Source organism: Triturus cristatus, chromosome 3_1 (assembly GCF_964204655.1).
Source record: "Triturus cristatus chromosome 3_1, aTriCri1.1, whole genome shotgun sequence".
Taxonomy (NCBI): Eukaryota; Metazoa; Chordata; class Amphibia; order Caudata; family Salamandridae; genus Triturus; species Triturus cristatus.
The window spans coordinates 451,975,585-451,996,322 of record NC_140583.1 but is presented as its reverse complement, the minus strand read 5'-3'; the positions used below and the strand labels follow the sequence as shown (position 1 = coordinate 451,996,322).

General features: G+C 42.9%; 1 protein-coding gene across 1 annotated transcript in view; it reads left to right on the top strand.

The window, feature by feature from the left end:
• The window catches only part of SLC27A2 (solute carrier family 27 member 2), a 426,278-nt gene that overhangs the window by 145,464 nt on the left and 260,076 nt on the right, over positions 1–20,738 (top strand). The window contains exon 3 of the mRNA XM_085644259.1: positions 10,800–10,958. Within this exon, the coding sequence (XP_085500385.1) occupies positions 10,800–10,958 (159 nt within the window). The remainder of the gene's footprint in view (positions 1–10,799; positions 10,959–20,738) is intronic.

Here is a 20,738-nt window from a genome sequence, read left to right as displayed (position 1 = left end):
AATTCGGTAATTACCGAATCGGTATTTACCGATTCGGTAATGAGGCATACCTTCCCATTGATTCCTATGGGCCTGGAGGCCCATAAGAATCAATGGGAAGGTATGCCTCATTACCGAATCGGTAAATACCGATTCGGTAATGGGGGGAGCACATTCAAGGGTGGCAGGGTGTCACATTGACAACCTGTTGCACCCCTGATTCCTGCATGTGTGCACATGTGGCGCACATACATGCCCTAAGGGCATGTATGTCTGCCACATGGCACTGTTAGTCCAGCAAAATATTGCTTTTTGCAATGAATTCGTATTTAGCACCAACATATATTTGGTGCTAAATACCGAATTATTTTCCCTACACATCACTCATTTGAGTGTCACCTACATCTCATTTCAGGATTCGGTATTTACCGAATCGGTAAAATTACCGATTCGGTAATTTTACCGATTCGGTAAATTACCGAATCCTGAAATGTTCCCCCTACATAGCACAAGCCTAAATACCGGTCGGTAACGGGATATTTACCGAAAATCGGCCGTTACCGACCGGTATTAGGCTACCTACATATGGCCCTTAATGTTCTTAAAATTAGTTATCCCAAGAACTACTACATTGTTATCTACTGTACAAATCATTATTTTAGAATGCCCTTCAGTTGCTGCATGGAAAGAATGAAGCATAACTTGTGTCTCCACTTCCTCATGATATGATATGATTTTGAAATTCGTAATCAGTGTGGAATGTGTAACTTTATCCTGACAGGCGACCATTACTTGCTTCCCTTCGATGTTACCGTCTCATCTAAGGAGACTATGCCAATCTTTGGGTACAGGAGTGTTAGATTCAACTTGCTTGCAAAGACCCTCACTTCTTTCTAGCACTTTGCTTTATGCTTCCAGAAAAATATATATATCAAACACAGGACTTGGGACGTAGCATATTTACTATAGCGGCACTAGCTAACACATTTACATTCACCTCTGTAGCAGTGTTGTATATGGTGACTGCGACTCCTGTCCTTGTCTGAGTTTTCCATTCACAACTATAGATGGAAAAGACTGATTATAGTGCTTGAAATGTTTTCCAAATTAGGTCTTTCTTTTCTGACACCCAATATATAATCTATCAAACAGATTGCAACAACGTTTGAATGAGGATAGTTTATCTTTGGGCTCAGAAGTTTTACGCAGGCTGGTGCTGAGTAATTGAAGTTTGAACTCTGTGTCTGTTAGGGGCTTCGAACATGTTTGCAACACCTCATGAAAATATGAATTATATTGCGATCTACATATTACATGTTCTGTTTTCACCAATTTGATAACTGTAGCAGGCATAACTTTGTTGCTGTTTAGATTGAATAGATCACCACTCTCTCCCATAAACGGATTACCAATGTCCTCAATAGTGTACAGTAGAGATTTGACATCTTTTGCAAAAGATTTATGTACACTAGGTATTTGTTAATGGTGGCAAAGGTTGTGTTTTTTGGCATTCACTAATGTGTGTTCAAATTCATGGCCTAGACATCATTCATCTTCTGAGAGCTCCTAGCCTTTGGTTCAGACCTACTGCACCTCCATCTCTCTTGATGATACAATTTTCCTGCTCATGATTTTGATCTAGGACAATTGATGGTAATGCACGGTCATTTTTTTTACTACAAACATTCCTTTATGAAGCTCTGGGTGAATGTGTGGGTGGCATTCTGCTAGTGTCACCATGTCACGAATGTGAACAGACAGCCATCGAGAATAATGAATGTGATATGTAGCAAACATCCATGGAACCCTCTGATCAGGTACTTGTAGATACAAATCAAAGTTACTATATCTAATTTAACGAACACATTCAAGTGCAAATATCTGCAGATCCATAACAATTGCCCAAAAATGATTGTTTGATTTCCACTTAATCCAGTTAGAAAACTCCCTTATTTCTTTATGTAACTGTCTAGATTCAAGATAGATTTGATAAGCCTTCCTCTGTACTATGTACAGCTCAGCAACAGTAATTTTATGAGCATGGGAAACCTTCAAAATAGCATTAGCTTTTCCTACGGTAGTGATGTCAGCTCGCACTAACATACTTTTCCATCCACTGTTCAAAATGCAGTCTCCAAGTACTTTAAAGAAAGTCATTTCAATATGAAGTTCCCCAATCATCACAACATATTTATCTTCACCACATAGATGTGGTACATTGAACAAAATTTGTTTTGCTAGGGCGATGAGAGGTTGGTCCATTGAAATAATAGGTGTTTGTCCTGGATTGAGATAATGAACAGACTCTTTAATGACTTTAATACAATGCAAGACCATGGATTTAGAACTAACACTTCCTGTGAATAGCGGCAACAATGCAGCGGTTGAGTGTTCTATTCATAGGTGGTAGCAATGATTCATGAAATGTTGCCCAATATATGCTTTCATCAGAAGAAATATATCCTCTCTCAACATTTCACAGCACTATTTCATGCCATTTATATTCATAGGTATTAGCAGCATCAAATAAATCACTTTGGCGATCAACTACTATAGATAGTAATGGGACGTGATAATCTGTATTGTTCACTGAAGCTGATTCAATACTTGTATAAAGTATTGGAAGATTTGAAATCTGTTTTGACTTTGCTATATTAGAATTACTCACCACAAAACCACAATTAATTCCTTCTAGTTCTCATTCTGAGTGTTGTGTCAGAGTTCATACAATCCTCAGCATACGCATCTATATACAAAACATTTCATTGTTAATAATTGCACACGAAATAATGTTTGGTTATTTTTTGGTCTTTGTTATTAATTCTCTACGCCCAGCCAACACGTGTTTCGTCGATAGAGGAATACCGCGTAACTTATTTAGGGCTGTCTGGCTTGTCAATTCAATCTTTTCATCTCACCTCTCCGCCGGTTCTACTTCCGACCCGGCTGGTCAAATATTGTGTGTCTTCTCCCGAGTAAAGTTATTGCTCCAGTTTGATTCCCTCCAATGTATGGATTACGTTCCTATTGACTATCATCCAGTCTAGTGAATAGCACTCCCCATTCTCAATTTCCACTGTGATTCCCTGTAAGCGAGTACGCTTCTGTGTGTCTCATCCCGTGTTGGTGTTGTTTTCTGTTAACCGGATGTTGTGTCAGAGTTATTGCCTTTCCATGGAAGGAGTCTTTAACTGTCATGGAAATTGGGTTGTGATCTATCTTATCAATATTTCCACTGGTGAGTACAAGCAACTTTAGTTTTGGTGAAGACACAACTTGTTCACTCTTATACAGTGTGCAAATGCTATTTCCCAAGTCAGCAGATATTTGCAAAAACCTTTAATCTAAAATACAAATACCTAGTTTATTGAAATTGTCTATAAATTCTTGATTTCTCGATTCAATGTGAATAGAAAGAGCAATGTATATAGACAGAGGAGTTTCTTTGTATGCTGTTATGTTGCTGTTATGTCTAAGAACTGAAGAATAGTCTGGTCTAGAACTCTTTACACTGTTAATAATCAGTAATTTGGCAATAAACAACACTGTATTGGTAGTGGCTGGTTTGCAGGAATACTGATCTCATGTCAGATCCATCAAGCATCATTTTAACAAGGGCAAGAAACGATTCCAAAACTGATCGGTTTCTAAAATCCTCTCCAAATGTTCCATTGAAGTTTTCAGATTTCTGCATCATGCCCGTCTAACAGCATTTGCTGCCTTATCAATATTTACAGTGTCAGAATCCTACTTGTCAAAGGTAAACACTAATGCGGATCCTACGTCATCTTCAAAAGCTAACAGTACATTTCTTCCTTCATTGTTTGCCTTCAAACCTCGTGTATTTCTGAGAATTCTTATTAGTCTTGTCCTGTTAACTCTACCGGCAGTGCAATCAAGTTGCTTTACTCTGCTTGCTATTCCTTCTACTGAGGTCTCACTGGGCGATTTGTTATTAGTCTTTCGTACATTGTGTGCTCTTTTATAGAGTCCAACTAAACATTTATGATGGTATTCAGAATTCTGTGCATGCATATAAACCATAGCCAATTTTGCAATAAGTGCTATATCTTGAACTAACTCCGCACACTGACGAACATTAGCAGCCACATCATCTGTTTTTGCTTTATGCATTACAGATGTATCTGGTTCGTTGAAAATGAAACATGCTTTTCTTTTAGGAATTTTTTGTGGAACTTGAATTGCCAACGTGTTATAACTGGCTCACCATACAGCTCTACTTCGCTGTTTTCTTTTCTGAGCCTGTTGTAACTTTAGATTGCCACACTTGTTAAAACAATATTTATGCCATGCTGCATTGTTAGTCCTTAATGTCTGCTCAATACCAGAACCATCATTAAGCTGTTCCAGTTGGATATTCATAGGTATGCATTCTAGTTCTTTAAATCTCTTCAGGTTAGGATCTAAAATACTTTATCTAGACTCATAATGTTTGCTTGTAGCATTTGCTGGGCTAATAAGTTTGTCTGAAGTGCTTTCCTGACAAAGAATACAGTAGGACCAATTTGTTGCAACATCTTCATAGTGCCGGACAGCTGGGCCACTGGTTTTGGGTGTTGCAATAAGGTATTGTTTCGACATAATACTAATTTTCAGGCATCACAGAAGACGTGTTGAAGCTGAAAAAAAAGAAAGGTACGTATTAATATATAATACATAATAACGAATGTTAATGCATGTCAATAAGTATGAATATTTACATCGAATTTATATCAGTCTTGAATTTTATGGTTTTCTACATGATTTTGGTGGCCATTTTGGTTTTATGTTTAACCTCTTCCATGCGTCGGACGGTCCACGGCCACCTGATGTCACAGTGGGCGTGTGCGGAGGACAGCCAGGGGCCATCCGAACCGCACGCACGTGGAACTTTTCAGGACCGCTGGGCAATTTTTGCCGCAGCAAAGCGGTTATTACATCACAGTAAATCTAATGTGGGCATGCAGATATCTATCCTGACAGGCACACATGAACGTTTGTGCCAAATTGGACACAAATCGAAAGATTTGAAATTATTTTTTATGTTTTTCAGCCATCTTGGATTTTGATTACATTTTATGCCATCATAGGCAATATCCACTTGGGGTCTGCTGTTATATGATTACTATTGCATAGACAAATGTCGATACCGACTTTCAGCTTTCTATCACAAGGTGAACGATTAGAAAACCAACTCAACAGCCATACTATAAGGTCTTCTTAACACCTAATTCCTGTCTGGAGCCAGTACAAATTTTAGTGCGCAGTTGATCACTCATTGTCCCTGCTGGACCTTGAAAACCAAAGTTTTGTACTTGTTGCAAGGGAATTAATTCTTTGTCGTATCCCCCCGTTGTTTTACTAAAATTATAGATTGTTGTGCTTCGAAGAAGGTTAGACAGGACATCTAATAGAGTCATGCACTAACATTATGGCTTGAAACCGAAGTGAGCAACAGATGAAACAAGGATTAAGGATGAGAGTGAAATGGAATGGTAGGCTAAAAGAATTAGGAGAAGAGGAGTAAGTGAAGCTAATGTTAGAGAAATAGAGGAGAGAGCAGGATAAAGAGAATGTTTTAGAGAAGGATCACTAGTAAGGAAGCAGAAGGAAAATAATGTAGCACAGAAACAGGAGAAAGAGGAACACAGAATGAAAAAAAAACTGCAAGGTAGCCTTTCGCTTAAAAAGAGAATCACTGTGAGCCGCCTGGCAGCTACCCCAGTGAAGAGACCTGTGGTGTCCATTCATAGAGTCTAAACTCCCCACATCATGCACACATAAGAGCAGTGTGAGAAGCTAGCATTTGTAGGTAGCGTGAGGAGGTGACACTGCTTGGTAGAAGAAGGAGCGTACTGTTGTGGGAAATGTGAAAATCTTGATCCGATAATGAAAACAATCATCCTTCCATAGTCCATGAATTCTGTATCAAAGAACATCCAGTTGTAGCTTATTGCTTGACTGAAGTTGAAGGTCTATTTTGTCTGTTTTTTGCTGTACTGTGACACTGTTAGTAGCTGGTATCCAAACACTTAATTGGAGTGTATGTTGTGTGTACATCTTTCTTACAATATAGAATCTTCGCTTAGCATCTCCCTTAAGCAGTTTTCTGTGTCACATTTGCTGTTCCACTGATTCCTTGCAGATCACAATTCTACAATCATATAGAACAGAAATCAGGTTTCAGAAATGACAAAATATATATATTTTTTTAGCCCAAACTTGGCTTATATTTGAGTTTTCAGCTTTTCACAGGCTTTGTATACATTTATTGTGAGAAATTGGGTTGTTGGTTGAAGAGGGGTGATCCCTGTTCAAGCAACAGCCACGGCCCCTGTAGGGGTGAACCACAAAAAACAGTAAATTAACCTGTGCTTAACCTTCTGGTAGCTAGGCACAAAACTAGCTAAGCCTAACTTAGAGGCAATGTGTAAAGTATTTATGCAGCACATAAATAGTAATACAGTGAAAATACAAAAACCCACACCAACTTAAAAAATAGAGTACTTTTTGATAATTATTTGACACCAAAACAACAAATATCCAATCAGTAGAACTGGAGTTAATATTTTTGTAAAGGTTTTCAGTAAAAATGAGCGCCTAAAACATCAAAGCTCCAACTGCAGACGTGTAGTCGTGTGAGACTGGGTCAAAGTCGAAATATATGGCAGACCGCAATGGAGCACGGGTTGGATACAAGAAGTATATTGGGCTTGGTCAGCACTTTCCTTTGGACTTATAAGATATTTTGGAGAAAGAGTTCTGAGAAGTTGAAGTTCACCTGGGCAAGGCTGCAGGTGGTGTCTGAGGAGAAAGTGTTGTCATCAGGGAGCCACTGTGCGAAATAGCGGTGAAGATTTGTACCTTCAAACGTAGTAATTTTTTGGGAAGTTGGAAATCTGCTGTGGGACGAGCAGGAGGCTATAGCCGGCTATAGTTCCAGGAGGCAATATAGTCCTTTGGTGAAGAACTGCTGAACAGGATTTGGTGCTGTGAAGAAGAACATAGCGGGAGCTGCTGCGAAGTCAGGCTGAACGGAGATGCACCTTTGGTGGGTAGATGAGCAGGGTGGTCCCGGCCTTCTCTCTGTTCTCAGAGCAGTTGTTCACAAAAGATTTCCCAAGCCCAAATGTTGGACCTAGCCCTCTCTGCAGAGTCATCAACAAACTTTTTACCTTTACCCTCCAGTTTTTTGCTTAAGTTGTTTTTGTGAGCAATAGGACTTTGTGCTGTTTACCACTGTTAAACAGTGCTAAAGTGCTTGTGCTCTCTCCCCTAACCATAGTAAAATTATCTTACACCCGATTGGCATATTTCATTTATTTACAAGTCCCTTGTCGAGTAGTATACCATATACTCATGGCGGCCTGTAAATTAAATGCTACTAGTGAGCCTGCATCAATTATTGTGCTACCCATTTACCTAGCCCTTTACAACCTGTCCCAGGTCTGCCATTGCAGCCTGAATGCAGTTGTAAACTTCCAATTCAGCGTGACAAGATATTCCCCTTTCCAAGCCTTACACTTTCCTTTTAACGCATGTAAGTCATTTCTAAGGTAGACCCTCGGTAGCCTACAGGGTAGAGTACATTGTAATTAAAAGATTGGACATGTGCTTTTAAGTTTTACATGTCCAGGTTGTGAAAAACTCCTGAATTCGTTTTTCACCACGGTGAGGCCTACCTATCCCATAGGATAACATTGGGTTGGCTTATTACATTTAATGGGTGCTTACATTTGATTGAGACCAGGTAAGCAGTTCATGTTTGATATCTCTGAAATTGTAATGAACAATCCTCTTTAATGGTAAAGTCGTATTTTAAATCACTATTTTGAAAATGCAGTTTTTAGAAAGTTGACATTGTCCTGCCCTTAGCCATTTGGTGCATGCAGCCACTCCTTGGTCACATGGCTGGTTTAACTGATAGACTTCATAAATTCCTGCCAGACAGTCACACTATAGAGGGATTAGGTGTGCCTGAATGGCCCATCTAGTGGAAGGATGGGGCGGAGCTGGACACAGCTCCACTTATAACTGGATAAGCTGTGCTCTGCCTTCACACAAAGGGCTTATCGCCTCCACATTGTCAATGCAGTCAGCTTGGAGCCAGAGCAGGGGAGTCAGGAAATTTCAATCACTTCAAAGAGAAACCTCTTGAAACTTTTACCAGCTACAAAGGAGGCACCAGATATCAAAGTAGGGCCCTCAGACCCACTCTTCAGTTCTCTCCTGGACCTGCAGAAATGCTTTAGAGGCCTGCCTTCTGTTGTTACCTGCTGTGCACTCTGCAATATTGCTTTTCTATACCTGGAAGTATTGCTATGTTGCTTGGAGCCTGCCTTAAACCCTCAGAATCCAGCCCTGCTGTTTCAGTCCTGCATATTCACCTGATCCCAGGACTACCAGAGTGCCTCCAAGAGCTAGTTTTGTGACATGCTGTTCAGAGACACAAGGACATAAAAAGATCCCACTATGTTGAACCCTCACATGGACTCATCCTGAGTAAGTGCTGAACTCCCAAGTCTTGGACCCTTTGTTGTGGTGCTAAAAGTGCATGGTGGCAGAAATTGCTTTGCTTTCTGATCCTGCTGGACAGGAGCAATTCTGTGTTTCCCTGCCCACGAGAGTAAAGGCAGGGATAAACATTTATTCTCCCACCCAGAGGAAGCCTTTTTTCTGCTGCCCGGTGTTAGCACAGAACAATTTCATGCCACTCTCTTGCAGACAGGTAAAAGCCAGTGTCCTGGGGGTGGGGCTCCAGGGTACTGTGATGGAGCCAGCCTGGGGGATGGGATCCCTGGGGCCATAGTATGGCTCTGGTAGTGAGGACTGTGAAATGTCTATATTTGTTAACATTAGTTTCTCTAAAACTACTGAACAGGATTATACCAATTCACAAAATCCCTTCTGGACCACGATCTTACTTCCTGTCAACTTTGGTGTAATTTGTTGAGCCGTTTTGGCTTTAGTTGCATCTAATTTTGAAAAATTAATGGGGACTTGTTTTGGGACCCCCCTTTTTCTTGTCCCCTGCTTGATGAATCACCCTAAAACATTCCAGGAACGAGCTGAGGTCGAAGAGACTTATTTTTGGAAAGTTTCGTGAAGATTCAGCATACGGTGTCAAAGTTGTTTTAGCAAACTAAAGAATGTTTTTCCTATGAAAATGCATTCCTAACTATAACTACCCAGTAGCAACCACTTCAGGGTAATAAATATTATATATATCTCCACAAGCACAAATATGTACATCTTTGTGTAAAATACATGCATCCACTTGCAAGGAACCAGCAAGGTGTGCGGGCTCCCCCCAAGTCCGCTAACAAAATTTAAACTTGGGTGTTGCGGGTGGAACCAGGACACCAAAAAAATAAAAAGAATAGAATAGAAAATGAGCATCAGGAGGGACGCTCATATATTATTCACTACTCCGACATGGAGAACCCCATAATGCGCAAAGAAGGCTTGATTTTTAGATATTTTAGTTCCTGGTGGTGCCCCTAGATGGGACAGGAGCACCACCAAGCATTTTCTTTATGTTGTGAGGGGCTGCACGGAGTGCAGCAGCCCGCAGCAATATTAAAATAAAACGAAAGGCTTTGTACTGTGAAGGGTAGGATGCTTGTCGAGAGGGGTTGGCCACCCAAGCAAATGCATGTTGTTTGACATCTTACGTTATATTAAAAAACATGTAGAAATTCACTGAAAAAAAGAAACCTTATAGTTAGGAATTGGAATAATGGGTTACTTTTCATTTTTTTTTAAACCTTAGAAATTCAATAGAAAAAGCAAAGATTAAAAGGGCTTTATAGTCAGGTCAAAATGGCAGTTAAAATCTGAGATAATTATAACTGGTGAATTTCTGTCATTTTGTTAGTTTAAAATGGTATTTTTTAACTGACATTTTCATTTCACCTAACTATAACGCTCCTTTAACCTTTGCTTTTTTCAATGAACTCTCTCTCTCTCTCTCTCTCTCTCTCTCTCTCTCTCTCTCTCTCTCTCTCTCTCTCTCTCTCTCTCTCTCTCTTCTCTCTCTCTCTAAAAACAACACTTTCCTGCAGGGCTTACATTATTTCTATGCTATACGCTTGCATGTACGCTGAGTAACTTTATGCTGTATAGGACTTTAGTGTTATAAGTGATGTCGTCCGTGATGGTGATGTAATTTGAGATGTCTTCCTTGATGTCATTTAGCATCTCATGAGTGATGTAATATATGAGGTCTTAAGCAGTGCATGGCGGGCACAAGTTACAGTTAGCTCAGCAAACTATAACTTGTGAATTTCTGTGTTTTGTTAAGGTTTATACGTTACTTTGTATCCCATTTCAACACCTAACTATACATTAAATGAATTTCTGGGGTTCTCTGACCATACTCAAACTTGAGTGTATGTCTAATCCCCTGGGGCAAACTGCAGGCAAAATCCCATGGCTTTCAGCTATGTGCAGTTGAGGGCTGGGCACAGGGTCTGGCCTATGGCACAGCCTTCACTAGAGCCCTCTACCAACCTTGCCCGCAGACGGGTAACACCTCCACTGTGCAGAACCTTCAGTTGCACACAGCGAGGGGTTGGGCACAGGTCCTGCCAGACTGTCTGTATCAATTAAATGTTTAATTTCTCGCTCTCAATATTTTGGAACCACTCTACAGCATTCACTGCAAAAATAAAGGAGAATCAGACGCATTGAAAACTATAACGGCATGTGATACTATGATGAGGAAAGAAAATGAAAATGTGAACTGTTTCACCTCCTATTGAGAGAGTGTCCCTGAAGCTGTCAAATAGAACAATAATATCTTCTTTTATGTTTTTAAGGTCTTCCAAAGGCTGCTGTCATAACTCAGCACCGACTTCTGATGGGATGTGGTCTGTTAAACACTGCTGGCGTAAAGTCTAATGATATTATATACACTCCTCTTCCGCTATACCACAGTGCCGGCTTCATGATCGGGGTTAATGGATGCATTCTCAAAGGTATGTTTTAAATCCTATAAACCTTTCAAAAGGTGTACCTTCTGTCATGTATTTCAAGCTCCTTATGTGTTCCCTCCACATGTCCATGGTAGAACTAATAGAGGGTGGGAGGGGGCCAGTCGCTCACTTATTGTTCATGTTGCACCCCTGGCCAGACACCCGTAAGACTGATGTAACAAATTAATTATATAATTGAAATGAAATCATTAAATGTGCATAGGGATTTTAGACACAATTACATCCCGAACCTCTGAATTGAATTACACCAAATTTTAGAGAAAGCTACTATTTTGGTCCAGAAAGTGTGCTTTTTGTAATTTGATGTAAACCTGTTCAGTAATCTTATATTTATTTTAAAAAAAAAAATAGATGTATGTATGTCTAGAGAAGCAGATCCACTGCTGATCCACCACGGTGGATGTGCAGTTCCACGCATCTACAGCAATGCTGTGATGGGCTGACATCAACCTGAAAGGAAAGTTGCTGCGGCCTTTTTGTGTATTAGGACTCGGTCCTAAGGGTACGAGGGGGGAATAAAAGTTGAAATTGATAGAAGGGGTCAGGGTAGCAGTACCCTGACCCCATGGGACTTATATAGGGGTTTTGTTTGGACGTGCGAGGATCTGCAGATCTACTGCAGCTTTCAGTGAGGCCCAGTGTGAATCCACAACAGATGCGCGGATTTAAACTCTAGTTGAAAAAATAAATACACTCTGTCACAGCCCCACACAACCACTCACACACCTACTCACACATCCATACACCAACTCAGACATCCACTTACAAACCCATACAGCCACTCACACATCTACTCACAGCCGAAGACAGCCACTCACATATCCACTCACCCAGTCATGTACACACTGATATAGCCACTTAAACACCCACTCACAACCCACAAAGCCATTCACACACCCATACAGCAAAACCACTGACACATCCACTCACATTCCCCTTATGGCTACTGTCACACCACTCAGAGATCCACACAGCCACTTACACACCGTCACACACTCATCCATCACCCACTCACATGCCCACTTACAAACACACATACACACCCACACTGCCACTCATAAACCCAGTGACACATCCATGCAACCGCTCACACACCCATACAGTCAGTGAAACATCCACTCAGAGACTCAGCAAACCACTCACACACCCACTAAAGAACCACACAGGCACTCCCACACTCACATACCCAGTCATACACTCACTATATTAAAAGTGTTGTTGTTTTGTATTAAATGTGTGGGTTTGGTTGGGAACGAATGCATGGATCCATAAAACGAATTTTAAAAATAGAGACTTGGTGGATTGCATTTATAGAAAGACTATATAAGTTACCTAACCTAAATTTTTTTATATAAAAAAATATATAATAAGAGTGAATGTATGAATAAAATGTATTTATAAACTTGTGAAAATATATATTAGTAAATTGAACTTATGGGTCAAATTGTGGTACAAATTATAATAAAAACACTGTAAAATGCACCTAAAAAACAAAGGTTGCAGTGATGTTTTAGTTAGGAAATATTATCTAAAAAACTGTAGAAATTCACTGAAAAAAACAAAGGTTACAAACATGTTATAGTAAGATTCAGATTTTACACACACAAAACCATAGAAATACAGCAGTTATAGTTATGTAAGCTAACTATAACTTACATCCCCACAATGCACTGCTTATGACCACACATATTATATCACTCGTGACATGGTCAGACATCACTCTCAACAACAACTCAAATGACGCCACTGATTTTTTTTAAACAAATGTTATTGAGCATTTCTACATGTCTTCTTACATTTTAGACAATATGATAACATCTTGCAATACAATCATAACTTCGGCTTGCCCATGGTTCACTTGTCTTTCAACAAGCAAATTGAAATATAATGAGTCGGGAACAGTTCAGTGCCTTGCTGCTTCACCATCTAATGCGATTAAGTGAACAGCCTGTGTACTGCCCATCTATGTTCATCAGTAATGTAGGTCATTTGTGCAATGTAACTTCTCCTATCCACTACAAAAACAATCAACTCCCTCCCCTCACACCTCCCTCCCACTAGGCGTGCCCTGGTGTGATGTAGCCAACATTATCCAGTATAATCCCTTAATATTTGCTGTAGAGTTCTCATTGAAATGAAATGAAATGAAAAATTATATTTATATAGCGCGTAACTACCCGGAGGCCTCGCAGCGCTTTAATTGATCACTGTGGTGGGCCGCAGGGTGAGACTAACACGCTTTTGCGAACAGGTGGGTTTTCAAAGCCTTCCTAAATGCCAACCGGTTATTATTTTCTCTGAGAGCTAAGGGGAGGGAATTCCAGAGTCTCGCGGCGGTATGGGAGAAGGAACGGCCACCCCATCTGGCTTTGTTGATTTTTGTTGTAGTTGCTAGGTGCAGTGAACCAGAGCAAAGGGCTCTAGATGGAGCGTAAGGCATAACTAAGGGGAACAGAATGGCAGGGCCTGTACGATGGAAGGATTTGTGCACAATGCACATAGCCTTAAACTGAGCTCTGGCGGCCATTGGGAGCCAGTGCAGTTCTTTTAGAGCTTTCTTGGCTGACTGCCAACGGGGGATGTTAAATAGTAATCGAGCAGCACAGTTTTGTGTGATTTGAAGCCTATTGGTCACTGATGCCGGAGCCCCTAGGTATAGAGCATTTCCATAGTCCAGGCGGGAGAGTATCAGGGCCTGAACCATGATTCTCCTCGCCTGGAAAGGAAGCAGAGGGAGGACTTTACGGAGCATTTTCATTAGACCGACGCACGTAGAGGCAGTTTTGGTAGCCTGGATCGAAAAGTCCAGCGCTTTATCGAGCCAGATTCCAAGGCTCTTTATCTGAGGTTTAGGAGGAGGAGGAGCACCGAGGCAAGTGGGCCAAATGGAAGCCAGCGTGGACGGGGGAGAGTTGCCCAATAACATAATCTCCGTCTTCTCCCCATTAAGTTTGAGACAGGAGGACTGCATCCACTTAGCAACGGCCTCTAGACAGCGGCCCAGGGTGTTGGACGACTCCTCGGTGTGGTTCAGAGAGACCACCAGTTGGGTGTCGTCCGCGTAGGTGACAATATGCACACCAAAAGACTGGACTATCTCCGCTAGAGGTCGCATATAGACATTAAAAAGGGTGGGGCTCAGGGACGAGCCCTGGGGAACCCCACAGCTAAGTGGTTGCTTAGGGGAGACTACCTCACCCTCAAACACCTGGAAGAAACGCTCGTCCAGGAAGGAGGTCAGCCATTCCAGGGCCACGCCCGACACGCCCACGCCTTTCAAACGATGTAGTAGTGTGGCATGGTTAACAGTGTCGAACGCGGCACTGAGGTCGAGTAATATGATGGCTGCTTTTCCTCCCCGATCCAGCACCGATCTAGTTTCTTCCGTCACCGCTAGGAGAGCAGTTTCAGTTCCATGCTGAGGGCGGAAACCTGTCTGAGAGGCACATAGCAGATTACTTGATTCTAAGTAGTCTACTAAGATATTATTGATGTGCCTTTCAAGCAGTTTGCTCATCCAGGGCAGTAAGGAGATGGGGCAAAAGTTGGCCAAGTTGTTCTGGTCCAAGGTGGGCTTTTTCAAAATGGCCCTAACCATCGCACACTTCCAGGGTACTGGGACAGATTTAGAGGAGATGGAGGCATTAAGGACATCCAAGATGACTAGGCGGATGACATCCATCACCTTATAGAGAGTCTGCGGAGGAGCTGGGTCATTAGGAGATCCCGAGGTGACATTAAGAAGCATTCTATCTAAAGTGACGTGATCTAGGAGGGGGAATTTGTCCAGTGAGCTGGGAACCAAGAGGTCAGAATCTGTAGTGGTGGTGCACATCGTGTCACCATTGCCAGTAGAAAATGAAGAATAAATGGCCTGGATCTTCTGAGAGAAGAAGGTGGCTAAATTATTACAACGGGTTTGCGCGCCGTCGGATGACAGACGCTCAGGAGTAGGGGGGGAGATTAAAGATTTGGCTATTTTAAAGATTTCTTATGGGAAGTTTGCAGCTAGGTTGATTTTGGCTTCATAGAAATGGGCTTGTGCAGATTTTATTTGTTTTTTGTAGAGTTTTATTGCGGCTCTGTACTCAGCTTTCTTTGATTGTGAGTATTCTTGTCTCCAGGCTCTCTCTAATTTGCGACAGGATTGTTTCATAGTCCTAAGAACCGGGGAGTACCAGGGAGCAACTTTAGCTCTGTTTATTAAGTGCATGGGTTCCTTTGGCAGGACTAGGTCAAGGGAACTGGAAATCCAGTTATCAAAATTGACAGTGGCTGTATTGGGATTGGCCACCTTCGGGGGTAGATGTTCTGTGAGAGCTAGTTTCCACTTGGGAAGTGGGAGAGAGGCCCATTTTCTTCCCCAATGCTTATTGTGAATTCGTAAAGTGGGGGGAGTGCATGTGGACCATGTAAAGGGTACTAAAAAGTGATCGGTCCAAGGTAGTGGTACAGGAGCCTCGACGGTTAGGCTATCTAGATTACTGTAAATGTGATCTAGAAGATGTCCCTTGATGTGCGTTGATTGAAAACCTTTCTGGGACAGGTCAATGGACTGAAGGTTAGTTCAAAAACTGTTGGCTATTGAGTCAAGCGGATCGTCTAGGTGTAAATTCAGATCACCCAGCAGGGTGAAATTTGCCGAGGTGAGCACTAGGCTGGCAACTATATCCATCATGTTAGTGATGAAGTTGTTAAGGGTGCCAGGTGGTCGATAGACTAAAATACCAGAGAAAGTGGTGGAAGGGGAGAACTCAAGAGTGAAATGTAAGTTCTCGCACGCTGGCGTGGAGGAGGGAGTGACCCGGCATCTAAAGTTGTCCCTATAGATAATGGCCAACCCTCTACCTCTGCCAGTCTTGCGATCCAATCGTTTAAGAGTATAACCTTGGGGGATGGCCCAAACTGTTGCAGGATCGGTTTCTAGCTGAAGCCATGTCTCTGTTAAGAAGAGGACATCAGGATTGAGCTCCTCTATCAACATGGCCAGCTCAGCATAGTGTTTCGGCAGGGATCGGCAATTGAGGAGGAACATCCTCCATTTCTGCTTGAAGGAATGTTTCCCTGTATTTGGGGTAAGAATGCCCCAATCACATGTTTTACAGTGGGCCTTCGAATTTGTAGGAAGGACTGAGTGTATGCATAATGGGTTGCAGGTAGGGCGCAGTGCGTACAGTGAGGAGGTACTGTATGAAAGGAAGTTTCCTACCATTGTCTTGTGTACCAGAGTAGTATGCAATGAGGAATGTCTAGAGCCCAGCTCTTATGCCCCTTCCAGCGCTTCCTCATCTGCTTCAATTTGTGGATGCTTAAGTAGTGTCACCAGTGCTTCCCATTCTCTGTCTGTCTCCAGGGATCCCCAACCTCTTCTGGATTCTCTCAATCGCACTGCCCTCTCATATTCTGTCCATCATATGAGCTCCTTCGTCCACCTGTCCATCCTGGGTCCCCACTGGGCCCTCCAGTTCTTAGCAATCTCCCTCTTGGGTAAAATGAGTGCCACGTCTTGGAATTTACTTGTTACTTTGGTTTTGGATGTGTGAGGAAACCAGGGTAAGAGACAGTATCCTGGAGTTGCATTCACCTCTTCCTCTTTTACCTCCACCATTACTGTTGTCACTACTCTCCAGAAGCTCTCTAGCTCAGGGCAGTCCCAGAGCATGTGCAAGAATTCGGCTCCACAGTGGGGGCATGTAGCTGCGTGTGTCCCAAAGTATCTATTTATGCATGATGGTGTGAGGTATGCTCTATGTAGTACATCGAAATTGATTAATTGAAACCTAGCATTTCTATTGATCCAGGTTGTCCGCTCAACTAATATATCCCATGTTTTGTCTTCTGTAGGTAGCCCCAATCCTCCTCCCATCGTACCCGTAGTCGATTGATTACAGACAATATCTCATTTCTAAGGCATCGGTACAAGCAGGTGATTGCTTTAAATGTCCAGGACGCGGTCACCACGTATTGGCATCCTTCCAACGTTGGTGGATCGGAGAGGCCCTCTCCCCAATGTTTATGTACTGTCTTTGTGAGAGTGCTGTATAATAGGAAGTGTTCCTCGGGTATGTCATAACGTTTGCTAAACTCATTAAATGGTAGCAGGAATCTGTCCTCATATAGCATGCCGACAGTAGTCCCCCCCGCTGCTATCCATGTCTCTAGCCCTCGTCAGTCTCCCCCGTGTGGAAGTGCCATGCAGAGGGTCGGTGGGATTGCAGGGACATAAAGCTTTCTGGTTTTAGCTCTCTGTAAACTCCCAACCCAGCATTTGCATATTAATTTTACTTCGTTGGTTCCATCCCGCCCCTGCGTGGGCAAACGCAGCACTATCAGGACAATAAGCTTAGGCTTGGGATTGTGTCGTGTTGGTAGTCAGTTCCCCTCACCCGTACGGCTAACCACTTTGGGAGCCACTGCAACTGAGCTACTAGGTACTAATATTCAAAATCCGGGAGTGCCAGTCCTCCTACTACCTTTGGTCTCGTTAGTGTAGCCCATGCCACTCTGCACTTGCCTGCCTCCCATATGACACAGTCACTAATGATTGCAAGTGGCAAAATGTCCCCACCAGGATCCAGACAGGTAACACCAAATGGGTACAGTAACCGTGGTAGGGTGACCATTTTCAACAGGGCTGTTCTTCCCATCACTGACAAGGGCAGAGTCTGCCAGAAGATGAAGCTCTACTTCACTCCCCTGATTGCTTTCCCTATATTACCTCCCAGGAGGTCCGCCTGGTCATGAAAGATGTTAACTCCTATGTCGGGGAGACACCTGTTTTCCCAAAGTACTTTACCCTCCATTTGCGGTCTCTCCTGTCCTGCTTTAGTGGAGAACAGGCATGGTTTCCTCCTGTTAAGCAAAAGGCCCGACACCCTCCCAAGAGATGCAAGTAGTTCCCTTGCTCCATCAAGTTCTTCCCTCGTGTTCCGGAGGAATAACAAAAGGTCATCAGCGAATAACACTAAATGTTGAGTCCGGCCCAGAACCTCCCAACCCTGATAATGGATTCCCGTTCTGTCTCTGACAGCCAGGAGCTCCACAGCTAGAGGAAATAAAAGTGTAGAGAGGGGACACCCTTGTTGTGATCCCCTACCCAAATGACGCCACTGATGACATCACTGATGACATCATCAATCGAAGTAAACTTCAATATACTTCATAAAATACCATTTACATTTTTCAAAAGTAAGAAGACACAGGTGAGAGACATATAGCACAGCACAGAGCTCACTATAACCTATCAATTATTACTCTCACTTATTACGTTAGGGACAGTTATCAGCCGATAGTCTTGTGTTTTCTAAACCACTACTGTAAACCAAAGTAAAACGTTTCGCTGTATAGGCTAGTCTATTGCAAACTAGAACAACACCATTTGTGAACCTGAAACCTGTAGGGAGGGGTAAACAACGTTTATAACAAGCATTTTTGTATGCAGGGAATCACAACGCGGTCGTTACAACGAACGCGTTGTGATTCCGCATACCATTACTCCGCAAGTCAAAACAACGACTTGTGGAGGAAGGGGAGGTGTTGCATTTAAAATCCAACACCTTCCCTAGTGTCCACACAGACTGGAGTTGGAATAGTAAATTATACTATTCCAACATTCAGCGGCCCCCTCCGCAAGTCGTTGTTCCGACTTGCGAAGTAATGGTATGCGGAATCAGAACGTGGTCGTTGTAACGACCGCGTTGTGATTCCCTGCGTACAAAAAGACTGCGGGATAAGGAGGCATATTCGTAGAGAGGTGTTAGTGGACATGCCAGTGTGACAAACCACTAGTAAAATGATTGTTTATCCTGGAGAAAGGTGTAAACAAAGAGTTAGGTCTGTTGAAAAGGTCTACTGCACTGAGCAATCACGCCAGAGAATTTTTTTTAAAAACAGATTAATTTATTGTTGTCTACGACTACAGTCATTCATCACAAATGAGAGAGGTCTCAGGAAACTGGTTAGTATGTCATAAAACAGAACTATACTCAGAAGAGAGAATTGACCATGCACTGGAAGACTAGGGGGGGGCCTAGCTTTTTGCGGTGGAGGGCAGCATTAGTGAGATGGGCGGGGGCGGGGGCGGAGGGTACGCTCCGAGTGCAGTTGGCTCTTAGAAGAGACGATGAGAAGGCGCTAGCGACGGCCAGGGCATGGGAAGCGTTGGTGGTGGAACTCCAGGGGTTGATATCTGAGGTAGGGGACGGAGGGAGCACGTCGGAGAGGCAAGAGGCGAGGGGGACTGGGGAATAAGAAGTGATGGGGAGGAAGGAGGTCCCTGGACACATACCAGAGGCCTGGACCAGAGGGAAGATCAGCTTGCACATAGAGGGATTGAGCGCCCGTACATGATTTCCTTGGAAGGGGGGGCACATTGGGGGAGAGGCAGGGGACAGAGGCACACTGTCATGGGGGGGGGGAGGGGTGGGAACGAGTTGGGGTTAGGAGGGACGATACTCTTTTTGGACACGGGGCCACGCTGTGTAATGAACAGTAATTGTTGATTTGGAAAACAATAAAAATGTTTCAACAAAAAAACAGAACTATACTCAGCCATCACTGTGAAGTGAAGTCTCCGTAAACAGCTTGGACCACTGGTTTTCAAACTGTGAGGTGCGCCTCCTAGATGGGGTTACAGCATCATCTCTGGAGGGTTGTGCATTTTACTGGAATACCTCACCTCCTATTGTGTACTTTCTTATGTCGAAAGTACATTAGTTTCCTTTCCTTTTTCCAGGAATCTCCAACGGAGCTCTCTGATTGGAGGATACAACAGAACAACCAATCATGAGCCGGTACCATTAGCCCTGATGTTGCACCAATCAAAGCCATGAATTTTGGCTTCTTAAAGCTCCAGAATGCCCACTACTTTGTTGTCAGTGGCGCTTCTCCACCGCTGCCTTTTGCCTCCCGTTTGCTGCCTTTTGTTTCCTACTTGCTGCTCTTCGCCTCGTGGGTTGTGCCCTTCGCCTTGCTGCCCTTCACCTGGTGGATTCTGCACTTCACCTTGCTGCCCTGTGCCTCTTGGTGCCTGCCAACGCCATAGCTTCCATCCTTCACTGCCTTGCTGGTTCCCAGAAAGGAAGAGAGAAATTAATTGCAGGTTAGACAAAAGCCAGGAGGTTGGAAGGGTGGGGGCTGGTTTTGGTTGTAGAGGGCGGTTTGTAAATGCTAAATTACACCCGGTTTCTGCCGTCTCACGTGTTTAGCAGGTGGAAAGAAACAAATGTTTGTTGGAATGTTTGCCATGTGAAAGGGCTACTTGCTCCTCGGATAGCCTGATATGACTGCAGGCAGCAGGTTTCAGGTCGGGGAGGCATGTGGATTTGGCTCAAGACGTGTCTTTTGTTCTGCTAAACTCCATATTGAGGGGCATATTGAGGGGCATGTAGCGGGTTTGTAGCAGTGCACCAGTTTTAAAAGCACCACAAAGTTCCTTCTGTAGGCAGCATTCTTTTTGGACATTAATAAAAGTGTGATTAACGTACCTGCTGGAGAGAGAAGGGAGCTTGTCTAGTGGCAGGCTTTACTCATATAAGGTAGCGCTGCAAAGAACCTGTAACATGCATATAAAAGATCAATATTGTTTGTGCATAGCTCAGTGGGTTACGTTTTTTGTCAGAGAGATTCTTTTTTTTTTAGAACAGTGTTGTTACTGTGCAGTTCATAAGATACAATTGTAATCTAACACAGTGAGCTGTGAACTGCCATCAAAGCGCTGCATGCAAACTACATGGTACAAGTTAGAAAGTTATGTTTTTCCCA